Raw genomic sequence first — 17,500 nt, 5'->3', positions numbered from 1 at the left:
AATGGTTTCTTTCATCTCTATAGAACACAAAATAAAGAAATAATAGGACCAATTATAAACGATGAAAATGTCATGTTTACCAATGAGAGGTTAAATAAAGTACCTGACTGCGATCCGATTTTCAGAGGGGATGAAGAAAATAGTCTATCTAATATCAGCATTATCAAAGAAGAAGTAGTCAAGCAGATTGAAAGATTTATAGCTACAAAATCCCCGGGTCCAGACGAAATTTTTCCGAGAATGCTACAGGAGTGTAAATCTGAAATCTGCGACCAGTTAACTGAAATATTTAATAAATCAGTAGACACTGGTTTTGTGCCTACTACTTGAAGGCAAGCAAACGTTGTGCCTGTTTTTAAGAAGGGAGATAGATCGTCTATACGCATCTACAGGCCAATCAGTTTGACATCAGTTATAGGAAAAATGCTTGAATCTGTAATAGTAAATAGACTTAGAGAACACATCCAAAGACATAATTTAATTCGTGATTCACAGCATGGTTTCTCCAAGGGTAGGTCATGCGTGACTAATCTTCTATCCTTTTACACTAAAGTATATAAGGCGTCATATAACAATGAAAATTACGATGTGATTTACCTTGACTTTAGCAAAGCGTTCGACAAGGTTCCACACCAGTGACTACTAAATAAAATCTAAGCCCATGGCATAGGAGGAAAAGTGTTAGAATGGATTAAAACTTGGATTAGTAACAAAAAACAGTGGGTAACCATAAATGGAATAAAATCTAGGTGGGGCAATGTCACAAGTGGGATCCCCCACGGCTCGGTTTTGGGTCCCTTGTTGTTCATTATGTACATAAACGACTTAGACGATGGGATATATAGTGATATTAGTAAGTTTATGGACGACACTAAAATAGGACGCCTAATTAGGTCAGGAGACGACGCAGAGATTCTGCAGGATGATCTTAACAAATTGTTTACATGGTCGGTGAAATGGAAATCAACTTCAATATCTCTAAGTGTAGCGTGTTAAACGTAGGGCTACACAACCCCAAAAATAGATATAGCTTAGATAACACACTTTTAGAGAAAACTGAGTGCGAGAGAGACTTGGGAGTTCTAGTGAGTCCGGACCTTAAAACCAGGAAGCAGTGCATTAGCGCCAGGAATAAAGCTAACAGAGCATTAGGTTTCATTGCTAGGACGGTAACGAATAGAAGTGCAGAGGTAATTATTAAAATCTATCTAGCAACAGTTAGACCCCTCCTTGACTATGCGGTACAGTTTTGGTCTCCGTCCTACAGAATGGACATCAATTCACTAGAATTAGTACAGAGAAGAATGACCAAAATGATGCATGGAATCAGAAATTTGCATTACGAAGAGAGGCTTAGGCGCCTTAACTTACACTCTCTGGAAAGACGCAGAGTGGGGGGGGATCTAATAGAGGTGTTCAAGTAGAACAAAGGCTTGAACAAGGGTAATGAAAACAAAGTCATCATATTAAAACAACAGGACAGGACTCGCAGTAATGGTTATAAACTGGACAAATTTAGATTTAATAAGGAAATAGGGAAGAAATTGTTTACTAATAGGGTGGTCGGCGAATGAAATAAACTTAGTAACCATGTAGCAAGCGCTGATACTATCAGTTGTTTTAAGAAACTATTAGACAACTTTGCGGATGGGGATGCCAAGTGGTGATGGATACGGAGCTGCCTAGTGTTGGCCTCATGGTCTCTTACAGTCTCCTTCATTATTATGTTCTTATGTTCATATAATTTCATTATTGTGCTGGTTTGTGATGAGGTGAAAACAGTTATTAGAATTATGAGAGCAGGAAAGGCACCTGGGTTGGATGGGCCATGCAGTGTCAAAAAAGGGAGGTACAGTGATGGTGGACAGGCTAGTGAGGTTGTCTAATACTTGTCTAAAAGAGGATAAACTGCATGAGGACTGGAGGAGTCCCTGTATAGTTCCACTTTGCAAGGGAAAAGGGGACAAGTGTGAGTGTAGTAGTTTCAGAGGAATCAGTTTGTTGAGTGTAGTTGGGAAGGCTTTTGGGAGGGTCTTCATTAAGAGGTTTAGGAGAGAAACAGAGGGAGTAATTAGTGAGGAACAGTGTAAGCTCAGGATAGTAGGGGTTGCGTGGATCAGATTTTTTGGTAAGGCAGATATGTGAGAAGGCTTTAGGATAAGATAAGGATGTTATTTCGGCCTTTATGGATTTGGAAAAGGCTTATGACAGGGTAGACAGAGAAGCACTGTGCGAGGACTGTAGGTACATAGGATAAGAGGAAAGCTTTTAAGGTCAGTCAAGAGTCTTTACGAGAGTAGTAGAGCGTGGGTTAGAATTGGAAATGGAGAAAGTGAGTGGTTTGAGGTAAAGGTGGGACTTCGTCAGGGATGCCTATGTCGCCTTGGCTGTTGAATTTATGCATAGATAGGGTGGTACGAGAGGTAAACGCAAGGGTAATGGGCAGGGGATTGTAGATGGTTAAAGAAAATCGGGAAAAGTGGGAGATAAGCTAGTTGTCGTTTGCTGACAACACTGCGCTTGCAGCAGGATCAGACGAGAGATTGAGGAAGAAGTTAGTGACACAGTTTGGGAAGGTGTACAAATGAAGGAAATTGAAGATAAATGTAGGTAAAAGTAAGGTGATGAGATGTACAAGGGGAGAATGTGGCAGCAAACTGAAAGGGAGTATTAAGGAAGAGAGACTGGAGGAAGTGGATAGCTTTAGATACTAGGGTGCGAATGTGGTGGGAAAGGGAGGAGTGGAGGTGGAATGTAAACTGAGAGAATCAAGTAAATGCCTTGGGAGATTAAAAAGTGTAATGAGAAATAGTTATTTGGAAATGGATGCTAAGAGAAGATTGTATGAAGGAGTGATAACGCCGACAGCACTGTATGGGGCAGAAACATGAATCATAAGAGAGGAAGACAGGAGTTTGAATGTATTTATCTAGTTGCATCTTATGGGAAGGGGAGCTACGCTATTAGTGTCCCATATTTGCATCTCGCTATGATTAATTTGCCCTTAAATTCTTGTATTGTTTTTGCACACACTATTGTTTCAACTAGCATGTTCCATACATCCACCACTCTGTGGAGAAAGCTTTTTTTCAAGTCTCTTCTATAACTGTCCTTCTTGAATTTCTTTCCATGTCCTCTCGTGTTTCTCTTATCCCAATTTAGTAAGTCGTTTGTATCAAGGATTTCTACACATTTCATAATTCTCTAGATTTCTCTCCTTTGTCCCAGAGCCGGTAACTCCTTTTTGACAATCTTCATATGATATTTTTGATAGTGTTGTGGGCATCTTCGTTATTGCTCTCTGGATTCTCTAAATTTTCATTATATTCTTTTTAGTAATGGGAGACCATAGTGTCGCTGCATACTTCAATTTGAGCCTTATCAATGTGACTAATATTTTCTTTACCATTTCTTCGTCCAAGTAAGTAAAAGACACTTTTATTGATCTTAGCAAGTTATAGGTTTCCCCGACAATTTCGTTTATATGTTTGCCAGGGGATGTTATTCATAGCTGTTGTCAGTAATTTTGCACAGGATAAAAACGTAACTTTTCTTTGATCAAATTACATGGAAATCACACATTTTAAAGAAAATAGGTCAAATAATACAACCATATGCTAATTTTTTTATATAAAATTGTGCATTGGAGCAAAACCTATCATTGTTTGGTTGAGGTCGGTAATTAGTGAGCCGGACGGTATGTGGTTGGTAATTTTGTAGAGGATAAAAACGTAACCTCTCTTTGATCAAATTACATAGAAATCACACATTTTAAAGAAAATAGGTGAAATAATGCAAACATATGCTAATTTTTTATATAAAATTATGCATTTTGGCAAAAACAGTCCTCAACACTCATCATCACTCATTCTCGCTAACCGTTCGTACATCCTTGTATAAAAATATATATATATATATATATATATATATATATATATATATATATATATCTGTATTATATATATATATATAGTGTATATATATGTATATATATATACATACTGTATATATATATATATTTTAATATAGATATATACATATATATATATATATATATATATATATATTGGACAGAAGGACGACAGAATGAGTGGAAGGGTGGTGAGATAAACACCGAGTAATGTTGGAGTGTAAATTTACTGACGTTTCGTCCTTAACAGGACTTCTTCAGAGTATGAGTACATAAGCATAAAATCAACATATATATACACGCGTTCATGTCCGGGTTCCTGCTAACCCACGCCACTCGAGTCCGCTTGTTTCCTTATCTCCCGGCGGATGAGTCGTCCGGACATTTGAGACAGTTTGATGAATCCGTCCCTGTGATTAAGGCAAGGCTGAGATGCTATATATGCTGCCTCAACTAGTTTCCTCTTTTTCTTTTCTAACCCCTGTTGTAAAATCTCTACCCCGCTCCAGTTGGGAAGGTGTCCAAGTTGGTCCACATGAACCACCAATGCGTTTGAAGTGCGGTGGGCTTTTAGGTCTTTTTTGTGTTCGTATGTTCGCTTGCGTAGACCTCTCCCAGTTTCTCCAAAGTAGCTCAGTTCACAGCTGCTACATGGTATTTTGTATACCACGCTATTAGTGATGTTGTCTTTTCTCTCCTTACCTCTCACTATTTCGCCAATTTTCATGCTGGATGAGCTGGCAATCTTCAATCCTGTGTTGCGTAGTAGGTGTCCTAATTCTTCCGTGTGTTTGGAACTGGGAACCACAATGAAGTCACCTTCCTTATCTTCCTTAACCTCATCCTATTTATCCAATGTTCTGAGTGCTATTTTTCTCAAGCTGTGAAACAATCCTTCCGGGTACCTGAGATCTGTGAAGACTTTAAAAATATATTTGACCTCCGGGTATGCAGTGAGGAGCATATTGATAGAGAGGTCAAATATATTTTTAAAGTCTACACAGATCTCAGGTACCCGGAAGCTGATGAGGCGGAAGGGATGGGCTTGTCATGACGTTGAAAACTGAAGTCTGTATATCCGTTCCTTCTTCGATTGCAACATCAACACTATTGTCAACGACTTCCTTCTCTTTTAGTTTCTCGTGAATCATCTGATTGATGTTGTCGACATCATCATTCGTTTTTCAAAATACGACGCGTTCAGGTGGTTATTTTCTATGTCATCATAAACTTTATCAACCAACTCTTGGCGAGATTTGACTCTTACACCAAAGTCTTCGTCGAATTCAACGGGACCCTCACTTTGAGATCCCAATTGTAATAATTTCTGAGCAAATAGAATGTTTTTTGTGTCATCCTTCTTCAGACGTACATTTTCTGTCAAGTCTAACTTTGTCAGATCGTTCCACATATAACTTGACTTGATGCAATGTTCGAGTTCCTCGTTCTTTCCACCGCCTCGGATAACAGGGAGAATTTGTCTGAAATCCCCTGCGCAAACAAACACCTTACCTCCCATAAACTTTTCGTTCTCGAGAACATCTCGTAACGTAATATCAAGTGCGGTCAACGTGTTTTTATTTGCCATCACTATCTCATCCCACACGATCAAAGATGTTAATTCTAATAACTTTGCAAGTTCTGAGTTTTTCTTAATGCTACATGACCTGACTTCGTTATATTCCATTAGCGGAATCTTGAATATGTTATGAGCAGTTCTTCCTCCCTTAAGAACTGTAGCTGCAATACCCGAAGAGGCTACCGCCAAAGCTATCTTGCCCTGAGAACGTACCGAGTCCAACAACATGTTCCAAACGAAGGATTTACCAGTGCCCCCTGCAGCATTCACAAAGATTCCATTGTTCTTGTACCGATGTCCAAAATGCACTGGGTACATCACTGCATCGTACACTTGTTTTTGCTTATCGTTCAAAAGTAATTCTTTCTGTGCAACTTCCTCCTTCAACTTTTCTTTGTTATAAGACCTCTCTCTTCGAACGACATTTGAAGTCTTTTTCCCGTCCCTCGAAGGAGGCAACCCATATTCAGTGATGCTTCCCCTCTCCACAATTCCACACGTGTTTTTGAATGTCATCTAATGTGTCCAAATATATTTCATCATTGCATTCAGTTAAGTTCTTGATGTGCAGATAGTCACTGGCGAACAAATCTTTGGTTTCTTCCCAGATCCCTGATTGATCTTCAAAATCCGAAAATACCAACATGCTTGCATATGTCTCTCGAAGTTGTTTCCTATCGTTCGTGTGGTTGATTATCTCCAAAATTGTATTTTTCCATGTTTCTTCATCAGCTAAGAGACCCAAAGCTTTGACAGCTTTGTGCGAAGATCTTCGTATGACGTAGGACCTGGTTTATGAGTAAGCAGGAGCCTCAAGTAAAACAACTACTGTCTTGGTGGTCACCGCATGAATACGCCCCAGCGAGAAGGTACGGCCTTTTCGTTCTTCCCAACTTGAAGTGTTGGCGTTGTAAATGAAATGGCGCGGCACCTCGTGGCAGTGTAGATCTGCAGCGAAGCTATTATTTGAACACAATTTGAAAAACGCAGTCAACTGCGTGTCTTTATTCGTTTTCTTCTTTATCTTTTCTTCTGACGTGTTATCATTGTAAAACACCTCATTTTCTCCTTCCAAATGTAAATCGAGTGTTGTCACAGGAGGATAATTTTTATGAATCTCGAATTTGAATATTTTCCAAGTAGCTTCGTTAGGATTTACAAATCTTGCTTCTTGATCATTTTCAACCTCGTTTACATCTCCGTTGTCGGACGTTTTAGTGAAAAGAATGCGATCGCAACCCTTGTTCACGTATTTAGTAACGTAAGCGATGCATTTGATTGAGTTTGAGCATTCAACGTTTATATGAGCATTATACTTCAAACACAAATACGCGTTATATGGCACCACCCATGAATTGTCTATAGTTTTTTTCTCACCTTTAATTTTTATTTCGAGAGAATTACCTCCTTCTCCAACCGATCTTCTTTTGTATTCTGGGTATCCATTGTTTCCAAACAATAAATCATTTCTGCAAGTCTTAGGGAAACCTTTTCCACATTTTTGTGCTCTCGAATGTTTGCCCTGACAACAAAGGTGTGATTCATCGTAGCCTTTACATGGCCCATGAATCATACACTTTGTGACAACATGGTAAAGTCTTGGTTCTTTTTCCTTGTCGGGAATTTCTGCTGAGATCAATTGAGAAACTATATCCGCGGTTACGCGTTCTTCCATCCACAACAATACGTGCACGTGAGGAAGTCCACGTTTTTGCCACTCTATGCTATACAGATATTCTTTAACACGACCAAAAATATGTTTGTGTGTCAAATCTTCTATTAGGCTATCAACTTTCAACTTAAATATCCTACTTACTAAATCTGGGCGGTCACACGATTTTGTTTCAGTGGAACCTGTTTTGTTCATCCCCTTGCGTAACTCACTCCAATTTGGATTCATAGTAAAAGTTATGAAATAGTCTGGAGAGCCATAATAAGAGACGTATGCGAGAGCGTCTTGTTGTCGTTGCTTCATGTATCGAGGTCCACCAACAAAGGTGGGAGGCAACACGACTCTTTGTCCAATGTTATTCTTGTTCGTAACGTTCAATATGTCCGCCCTATCTTTGCGTATTTGATTCTGATGAAGTTCCAGAAACGACAATTTGTTAGATTCAACCTTCACGAAATTGTCTACTGCAAATTGCTGAAACAGCCTTTTACCTTTGGTTATGTAGTTGAAAACGCCTTCTCTTTCCATGTAAAGTGATGAATAAAACATAGCTGGTGAAAGTCGGTTATATTTCCCCTCTTTTTTTCCCAGGTTGACATTTTTTGGTCATTTTGTAAGAGTACCCTATGTCGCCGTTGGGAATGAGTAAAGGATATTGGAATATGTCATAAAAGTAATTGTTATGGTCCAATATTTTGTTAGGAAATTTCGTGTTCGCTGCAGGGGAACTTATTATTATCTGAAGGGGGTCTTTCTCTGGACTCAAATCAACTATCCCTCCAACTTGTGAGGAAGACGTGGGTAAATGGTAAACCCCTTTATGCTCTCTCGTATTGATGCCTTCGGCTGTTTTTAGCGTTATGGACATTTCAGGAATTTTATCGGTCTTTTTAACGTAATCGTCGATCAATTGTCTTGAAGATTCAACTTCTTTGAGCATGCCCGAGAGACATATATTGTTAACCACTAAATAATCATACAATTGACTTATTATAGTTTCGTTTTTCGCAACTTCATTTTCCTCTCTTTCTCGACGCTTTTTACTCTCTTTCTGTAATTTATCTCTGTGTGGGTAAAAAAAAAATCGCACATCCTCTGAACACGTAACTTTAATTTTTGTTTCTTATCGTGGTAGAAGTAAAGATCCAAAAATTAATTATCAGACTTCCAGAACGGCTTTTCTTTACCAGCAATTAATTCTGGTTTTAGAATTCCGATTTTATGATACACTTTTCCTTGAATCTTGTAACATAACGAACTTTCTTGCTTGTTTTGAAGTGTTCCTGAGGTTTTAAATGACGTCCGACTAAATTCTTTAGAAAGCGATTCGATAAAGGGGACGTTCCGTTATATAAAGCCTCAAGATCGCCGTTGAGTTTCGTCGCTAAAAGCATTGGTGTTTGTCCCACATTACAACATATGGTTCTACGTTCTTTTTCCCATAGTAATGCTTGACAAAACTTACATCTGAATGTTCCAATTTCACCGATCGAATGAAGTGGAACCCCTTTCTTATCAGTCTCTCGTAAAGAGCCTATGTAAACCGTGGATAACCTCTCTAACGACTCCACAAATATATATATATTTTTTTATTGAGTTTGTTACGTTGTTCTCGCAAGTCATCTATATAGGCGGTTTGTACTGATGTTAAACCCCCATTTAAAATACCCCCTTTGGATTTTTTTAATTCCTTTTTTCCACTAAGCAATATATATATATATATATATATATATATATATATATATATATATATATTTAGCTTGCTTTTCTTGTTTCAAAATTTTGCGAACCGTTAAAGATTTTGCTTTAGCCTCTCTCCGTTCCTTTCTGGCTTCCTTCTTCCTTGTTCGTTCCTCTTCCTCGGCTTTTTTACGGTCCTCTTTTTGAATACGAACCATTTCAATTTTCTTTAGTCGTTCTTTCTTGTCTTCAATACGTTTCTTAATTATTAAATCTTTCGCTTCTTGAATTACGTTGACGTTTTCTTCCACTTTCGTGTCAGTGCTTTTACTAATTTGATCTCTTACTTTTTTAATAACGTACTTGTTAACTCGATCTATTCGCCTCTGGGCTCTAAAAGTTCTTTCAAGATAATACTTTTGATAATCTGTGTGATCCGATTTAACACCCTTTTTCGTAAAACTTTTGTACCCTGCGAAGTAATGCTTTTCAAGCGCACACAAACTCTCTTGTGAAATTTCCCCATCAAATGCTTCGAGAGACTAAAATATTTCGTCGCTATATTTGTAATTTTTATCTTCTTTCAATCTCTTACTAAATGTTAATAGTTTTCGATGGAACAACTTTATTGATTCTCTCACTGAAAATGTATTGGTATTGCCGTATAAATTTGGAAAACTCGAAGCATGTTCACGCCTCAATTCACCCATTCGTTTTTTGTTTTCGTTCAGAAAAGCTTTGGTCATTTTTTTTCTGCGTAATCCATTTCCAAAAATGAAGATTTCTCTGCACCTTTAACCTCGATGACTCGGGCAAAAAGCGTCCTAAACACAGAACGCGAATAAACACTTATGCCTGCCAGGCGACCGGGCGATGTAACCGATTTGCCCCAAGCATCGCTGGCCGAAGGAAAAGAAAATTTTCGGAAGACAAATATTTTTACTTAGTATAATTTATTTGTTTATTTATTTTATTTCATTTTATTTATTTATTTATTTATTTATTGATTTATTAATTATTATTATTATTATTATTATTATTATTATTATTATTATTATTATTATTATCATTATTATTATTATTGTTATTATTATTATTATTGTTATTATTATTATTATTATTATTGTTATTATTATTATTATTATTATTATTATTTTTTTTTTTTTTTTTTTTTTTTTTTAGAACATGATGAAGATGGTGGACGCTGAGGAGAGGCAGTCTGAGGTGAGGCAGAGGGGAGGTGGACAAGTTTCACCTGCTTCACTCCACTGCCGCAGTGCCGGAGGTGAGGCGGCGGGAGGAGGTGGAAGAGACGGTCACCAAGACCCCGGAAGAGAGCGATGGTGAGCGTCCCCCTCAGCCACGACCTTTTCCCCACCCACTACAGTGACTGCTGGCTGAATCTCTTTTAAAAATGCAATATTCCTCTTCCTATCTCGGCTGCTGTGGAGCAATTGGTATTTGTGAGGGTTAACATCCTTGGGTAAAAGGAGGTGTAGGAGCAGGAGCAGGGCAAGGAAAAGGAAGAAGAGTAGGAGGAGCAGTAATTTTACTTCTTTAAAAACTTTATATATATATATATATATATATATACATATATATATATATGTATATATATATGTATATATATATACATATATATGTATGTATATATATATATATATATGTAATTTGTCTAGTTGTCTGAAATATACATACGTTTTAATGTATGAAGCTCTTATGCATTATTTAACTTGTATTTTGTTCTATTTTTCAGTTGCGAAAGTTTTTTTTATTTATTTTATTCGCACAGTAGTGATTTTGAAGACCACAGCGTTTATTTATTTATTTATTTTTAGCAACTCACTACTTTTTTGTAAGATGTTTTAATAATTTGGGAGTGCTACCGTATGAACGCAAGAACACAGGAACGCGCCGAGCGAAAACATTTGAGAAATGCTATTCCAGGAACGCAGTAACAGCAGTCAGAGGAACGCAGGAACGCTAACGCACTACCCAAAATCGAGGAATGCTCCCAGCGCTATATATATATATATATATATATATATATATATATATATATATATATATATATATATATATACACACACGTCTCACTAATGAGGTAGGGGCGACATCAGTTCACAGTCGCAAGGTTATACTTTACCTTATGATTCTTTTGCTTATTTCTTGGCAGATAAAATTGTCAAGTTTGTATAAGCCTTTGTGTGAGTTTGTATTTTGATCACTGATAGTATGGATCAAATTACACTTTATTAAGTTTCTTACTATTATGTTATTGGTGTGATACATGTCATGGACATTACCTCAATCAACAGAATGATTATTTTATTCAACATGTTTGAAGATTCCACTAGAGTTATTGCCATCCCTAATATTATTCTTATTTTGTTCAATTCTGATTTTTAAGTGTTTGGCAGTTTCACCTATGTAAAACTGATTACACGTTTTGCAAGGAATTTTATAAATGCATCCTTTTTTAATTTCAATACTATTGTTGATGAGCATATGTTTTATTGAACTATAATTCTTAAAAATTACCCTTACGTTGAATATCTTTATAATTCGGTGGCACTTAAAAAAAAATTCTTGAAATGGCAAAATTAAAACATTATGATAACTAAAAGATGATTTCGGTTGGAAAGTTAAAAATTATTTCCCTGAAAAATTATAAGCAACATTAAAGTTTTTTATGGTCTTTTAATTTTAGCCCAATGTTAAATATATTTCTGATTTCTTCATCAATGAATTCAGGACTACTGATACGAAAAGCTCTAAGAAACATAAAAGAGACGACTGAAAGTTTAACTCTATTTTGATGAGAAGATGAATAATTAATATATGAGCTTACATTGGTTGGTTTTCGATATACTTTAGATTTAAGGCTGTTGTCATGACGTAGGTTAGTGCAATCTAAGAGAGGTAAGGTACCATTTTACTCAATTTCTAAAGTAAATTTAATGGAATCAATAAGGGAATTTAATTTGGTTAAAAATCATGCATATATTTATCTCGTGGCTAAAGACATAAAATATCATCATTGTACCTAAACCAAGGGGTGTTAGGAGGGAAGACTTTGCGCAATAATTTAGTTTCGAAAAATTCCATGTATAAATTACTCAAAACTGAGGATAAAGGGTTTCCCATACTCATACTGAATTCTTGGGCATAGAAATTATCATTGAATTGAAACTTTCAATCTTTCATGCAGAAATTCATTTCAATTAGCCCTCCTTTGCCATATATGTATGGTCTAATTAAAATTTACTCACATACAAAAAATACGGCATGAGTATGGGAAACCCTTTATCCCCAGTTTTGAGTAATTTATACATGGAATTTTTCGAAAATAGAATATTGCACAAAATCTTCCCTTCTAACATCCGTTGGCTTAGGTATATTGATGACATTTTGTCTTTGGCTAGATGATAAAAATGCGCATGATTTTTTTTTTTTTTTTTACCAAATTAAATTTCCTTGTTGAATTGAATAATCATCCTGTTGATTGGAGTAATGCCCATGCCATCTATCACACCAATAACATAATAAGAAGAACCTTAATAGAACGCAGTTTGATCCATACCACCAGTGATCAAAATATCATAAGGTAAAATGTAACCCTACGTCTATGACCTGATGTCGCCCCTCCCTCATAAATGGGACGAATGACCCTTGCGACCTGACCTACAGCTTTCAAGGGGGTAAACGTCCTCTCCTCATATGTAAATTGTCCTTGTTCCTTCTTCATCTATATATAAACTATGTATTTCTGTTTAACTATGTACTTTTTGCACTGAAGATGTAATATACGAAAGCGCTCTGGTTCGTTAGTTTATTTTTTCTAAGTGGTCTGCTTTGCATAAGTGAACACACGTACCCGTGTTCTTATTAGCATATATATATATATATATATATATATATATAATATATATATACATATATATATATATATATATATATATATATATATATATATATATATAATGTATGTATGTATGTATGTATATATACATGTATATATATATATATATATATATATATATATATGTATATATATATACATATATATATATATATATATATATATATATATATATATATATATATATATCCACTGCGGTTCTAGAGCTTTCATCTTCTAGAACAAGAGGCTGTGTAACCTTGTTGAGGTGCAGTGGCTTAACCTACTTGGTGTCTAGTCGGATCTAATTAAAGCAGATCTGTAACCTTCGGGGAGCAATAGACGCCTTGGTGGAACTAGTTAGCAGTCTCGAGGACCACGACAGGCTTAGCAAGCCGGTGGTTTTGATACTCTTGCTCAAGAAACACAAGTGATGCCTCGGAGCGGACGGAACTTACGGCAACGAACTCGAAATGATAATGGACAGTCTCTTAGGAATATAAGATTAGGTACAATCAATGCATCTACATTGAATGGTAAATTGTTGGAGGTTGTGGAACTAATGATGGAGAGAAATCTAGACATCATGGGGATATGTGAAACCAGGTTAGTTGGAGAGGGTATGAAGAAGATACACAATGATTTTCATCTATTTTATAAAGGAATGAACTATGAAAGAAAGTATGGAGTAGCATTTATCCTTGCACCAAACTTTGCAGATAGAGTGGGTAAGATAGTTTATGTTAATGAGAGAATATTGGGTATGACACTTCAATTAAGTACAAGTAAAGTCTCATTAATACAAGTATACGCACCACAACAAGGAAGACCCCAAGAAGGAAAAGAATTCTTTTATCAGAAATCACAGGATACCATGGACAAAATTGAGGATGTAGACAAGATCGTACTGGGAGACCTGAATGCCCATGTTGGAAATAAGAGAAACAATATAGAAAGTGTGATGGGTGCATTTGGAATAGGTGAGGTGAATGGTGAAGGTGAATATCTGATACACTTCTGTATTAGAAACAGCTTGGCTATTATGAATACATTTTTAAAGCACAGAGACACCCATAAATGGAGCTGGTACAGGTGGAATTCTGAAAGAGGAGATTATGTAGAGAAGTCAATGATAGATCTGATCTTAACTAACAACAAAAATATCTTTAGAGATGTGAAAAGTATTCCTTCTGTATCACTAGATTCTGACCACCGCTTGGTTTTAGCAAAAATGAGAATAAAAAAGTTAAAGCCATTGAAAAAGCTTGTAAGAGAAAGAATAAAAATAGAAAGACTGAAAGAACAAGAAATTGAAAAACAATACAGAGAGAAGGTTTATGAAGCTAGACCTGAAGGACATCAAGAAACAGAAGATATAGAGAAAGAGTGGGGGAATATGAAAGAAAAAATTATCCAAATCGCAAGAGAGGTGATAGGAACAAAGCGAGTTAGTGGAGGAAAGAAAAAGAAAACAGTTTGGTGGACAGAAGAAGTCAGAGAAGCTGTTAAGAACAAAAATGTTGCTTTCAGAAAGTGGATGAAGAGAAGAAATCCTGAGAACAGAAGAGAATACGAAGCAGTAAGAAATGAAGCTGAGAGAGTAAAAACAAGAACTAAGAGAGAGACATGTGAGAGGTTAGGAAAAGAACTGGAAAAGGACATACAGGGCACAAAGAAACTTGTATACAGTATAGCTAAAAGTTACAAAAGGAAAGAAGAAAGTGGGGTGAATACAATTAAAAATAAGGAAGGGAAACTACTCACAGAGGAAGGCGAAGTGGACGAGAGATGGAAGGAACAACTTCTCAGAGCTTCTAAATCCAGCAGAAGTGGAGAGACCAACAGATGAAGAAGTTATTCAGAGAACAGAACAAAATAGTATGATAACAACAAATGAAATTAAAGATGCTATGAAAGCTATTAAAAATGGAAAAAGCCATGGAAGTGATACTATACCAGTCGAACTACTGAAGGGAAATAAAGATATAGTTAAGTGGCAAACCAAAGTTTTTAACGTTGCCTGGAATGAAGGTAGAGTGCCAGCTGATTGGGGGAAGGCAATTATTTGTAAAATTTTTAAGAAAGGTGATCGCACCGAATGTAGGAAATATAGAGGAGTATCACTCCTGTCACAAGTGGGGAAGATATATGAAAGAGTACTAGAGAAGAGATTAAGAATAATAGTTGAAGACAAGCTGGAAGAAGGACAATATGGATTTAGACCCCAGAGAGGAACAACGGATGCAAAATTCACACTGAAGATGATAATAAAAAAGAACTGGGAGTGGGACCAACATTACAATACAAAGGATTACAAAGGCGGAGCATGCCGACAGGAGACCTTTTGATCCATATCTAGGTCGGATGCGAAAAAAAAATCATATTAATAATAAAACAATAAAATAAAAACTATAATAATGTAAATAACAAATAAAATACATAAATAAATGCATAGGTATAGTTGAATAATAAACAAACAGGTAAATAGTAAATAATAATAAATTGACATATAACTAATAATAAATGAAAATCAGACAGACAAATGATAACAAAACAAAAACAAATAATATAAGATAAGTTATAATCATTACACCATCTTACTTAGGTATTTATCTAAATGATTCTTAAAGCTTCGAACTGAACTACATTGCACTACCTGTGCAGGAAGTTTATTCCATTCATTAACTACACGAATGGCAAAGTTGTTTCTACTTACTTCCAAATTGAATCTATTTCCGGACAGTTTGAGACCATTGATTCTTGTCTGATTCTCATTCAATGTGAAAATTTTGTCACTTTTGATGTTGTCAATTCCCTTTAAAATCTTAAAGACCTGTATCAAGTCACCTCTGAGTCTACGTTTTTTTTAGGGAAAATAGATTCATGTGTTTTAGTCGATTTTCGTATGACTTATTTTTGATATTTGGAATCAGTTTTGTGGCTCGCCGTTGTACTTTTTCCAGTCTGTCAATGTCTTTAATGAGATTCGGTGACCATACGGAAACAGCATATTCCAAATGTGGACGAACTAACGATTTATATAGCTTGTTAATGAGTGATGGACTATTGAAATCAAAAGATCGCGCAATCAGTCCCAGAATCTTATTTGCTTTCTCAGAGGCTGAAATACACTGCTTGGATGATTTGAGGTCGTTACTGATAATTACGCCGAGATCTTTTTCACTATCCACTTTTGTTAACGAATTTCCAAATAACTTGTAATCGTACTTACTGATATTTTTACCTATGTGCATTACCTTGCATTTACTTGTGTTAAATTTCATTAGCCACTTTTCAGACCATTGCTGTAATTTATCTAAATCTTCTTGAATATCTAATTGGTTTGAGTTATCATTTGCCACTCCGCACAGTTTTGTATCATCAGCAAATTTGGAAACAGTAGATTTTAGTCCATGGTCTATATCATTTATATATACTATGAATAGAAGTGGCCCAAGAACGGAACCCTGAGGAACTCCACTTGCAACACTTCTCCATCCAGAAGTTTTTTCCATTTAAAACAACTCTCTGTTTTCGACCATTCATCCAATTACTAGTCCAACCTAATAGGTTACTACTTATTCCATGCAAAGCTAATTTAGTAAGTAGTCTTTCGTGTGGGACGGTATCAAAAGCTTTTGCAAAGTCTAGATGTATTAAATCTATATTGTTTCTTTTGTCATAATTCGAGATAACTGTGTTGTAGAATTCGAGTAAGTTAGTCACGCAAGAACGTTTCCGTCTGAAACCATGCTGGCTATCATTTATCAAACGGTTACTTTCTAAATGATGTTCGATAGCATCTCTGATGATAGTTTCCATTATTTTTCCTACGATTGAAGTCAAACTTATAGGCCTATAGTTATTTGGTTTCTCTTTTGTCACCTTTTTTGAATATGGGAGTAACGTTAGCTAGCTTCCATTCTCTTGGGACATCTCCGGATATGATGGATTTCTTGAAAATAATAATAATTTCTAATGGAACAACAATCTAATTTTTCATTTCCTTTAAGATTCTTGGATGCCAACCGTCAGGCCCTGGTCTTTTATTAAATTTGAGTTTGTCTATACACCTTTTAATTTTTTCTTTTGTTATATTTACCGTAGTGAGTAAGTTTACCCCAGACTTTTTACAGGTTTCAGTTTGGAATTCACTTTGAGGTGTTTCGTTTACGAATACCGAGCTAAAATAATTGTTTAAGATATTACACATTTCTTCATTTGAATATTCAAGTTGACCGTCAGCAGATAATAGTGGACCAATGTGATTCCTAACAACCTTTTTATCTCTAATGTAACTATAGAATTCTTTGGGATTCTCTTTGGATTTATCAGCGATGTTCATTTCGTATTGTCGTTTTCTTTTTCTTATTGTCCTTTTTAAATCTCTCTGTATTGATACATAAGTTTCATAGTCATTAGATGCACCCGAGCACTTATATTTCTTATAAGCCTGTCTCTTTTTAGCAATACTTTTTTCAGTTTCTTTGTCGAGCCACTTTGGGCGAGCCTGATTTGGGGGACGTCTGTCCTTAAAAGGAATGTAAGTTTGAATCATCTTAGTGAGCGTATTTTGAAATATTTCCTACATCTGATCTACAGGTCTTTCGTTTAATTTTGCCTCTCAATCTGTAAGCTGAAGCTCCTGACGTAGTCCTATGAACTGAGCTTTATTGAAATCGGGTATTTTAGAAACACAAGTATTTATTCTAAAATTGTTTAGTAGTTTGAATCTAACTAAGTTGTGATCGCTATTTG

General features: G+C 35.9%; 3 protein-coding genes across 5 annotated transcripts in view; all 3 read right to left on the bottom strand.

Moving 5' to 3' along the window:
* LOC143021323 (gamma-glutamyl hydrolase-like) overlaps positions 1 to 17,500 on the bottom strand; it is a 511,265-nt gene that overhangs the window by 485,694 nt on the left and 8,071 nt on the right. The gene's annotated exons all lie outside the window — the stretch shown is intronic.
* Positions 5,058 to 5,807, bottom strand: LOC143021663 (ATP-dependent DNA helicase Pif1-like). Its single transcript, XM_076179274.1, has one exon. It carries the CDS (start codon positions 5,805 to 5,807, stop codon positions 5,058 to 5,060), a length of 750 nt encoding a protein of 249 aa, XP_076035389.1.
* On the bottom strand, positions 5,956 to 7,689 carry LOC143021662 (uncharacterized). Its single transcript, XM_076179273.1, has 2 exons — positions 6,527 to 7,689; positions 5,956 to 6,277 (listed from the first exon to the last, which is right to left on the bottom strand). Exons 1-2 carry the CDS (start codon positions 7,687 to 7,689, stop codon positions 5,956 to 5,958), a joined length of 1,485 nt encoding a protein of 494 aa, XP_076035388.1.

This window comes from Oratosquilla oratoria, chromosome 42 (genome assembly GCF_046742065.1).
Source record: "Oratosquilla oratoria isolate Oo_2021 chromosome 42, ASM4674206v1, whole genome shotgun sequence".
NCBI classification, from domain to species: Eukaryota; Metazoa; Arthropoda; class Malacostraca; order Stomatopoda; family Squillidae; genus Oratosquilla; species Oratosquilla oratoria.
Note: the sequence above shows the minus strand (reverse complement) of the source record. Positions and strands in the feature narration are given on the sequence as shown.

Excerpts from the sequence above, each read along its gene's own strand:
- LOC143021663 (XM_076179274.1), bottom strand. The coding sequence starts at position 5,807 with ATGTACCCAGTGCATTTTGGACATCGGTACAAGAACAATGGAATCTTT.
- LOC143021662 (XM_076179273.1), bottom strand. The coding sequence starts at position 7,689 with ATGGAAAGAGAAGGCGTTTTCAACTACATAACCAAAGGTAAAAGGCTG. Across the intron at positions 6,278-6,526 it reads GTGTTTTACAATGATAACAC|GTCCTACGTCATACGAAGAT; the intron begins GTCAGAAGAAAA and ends CTCATAAACCAG.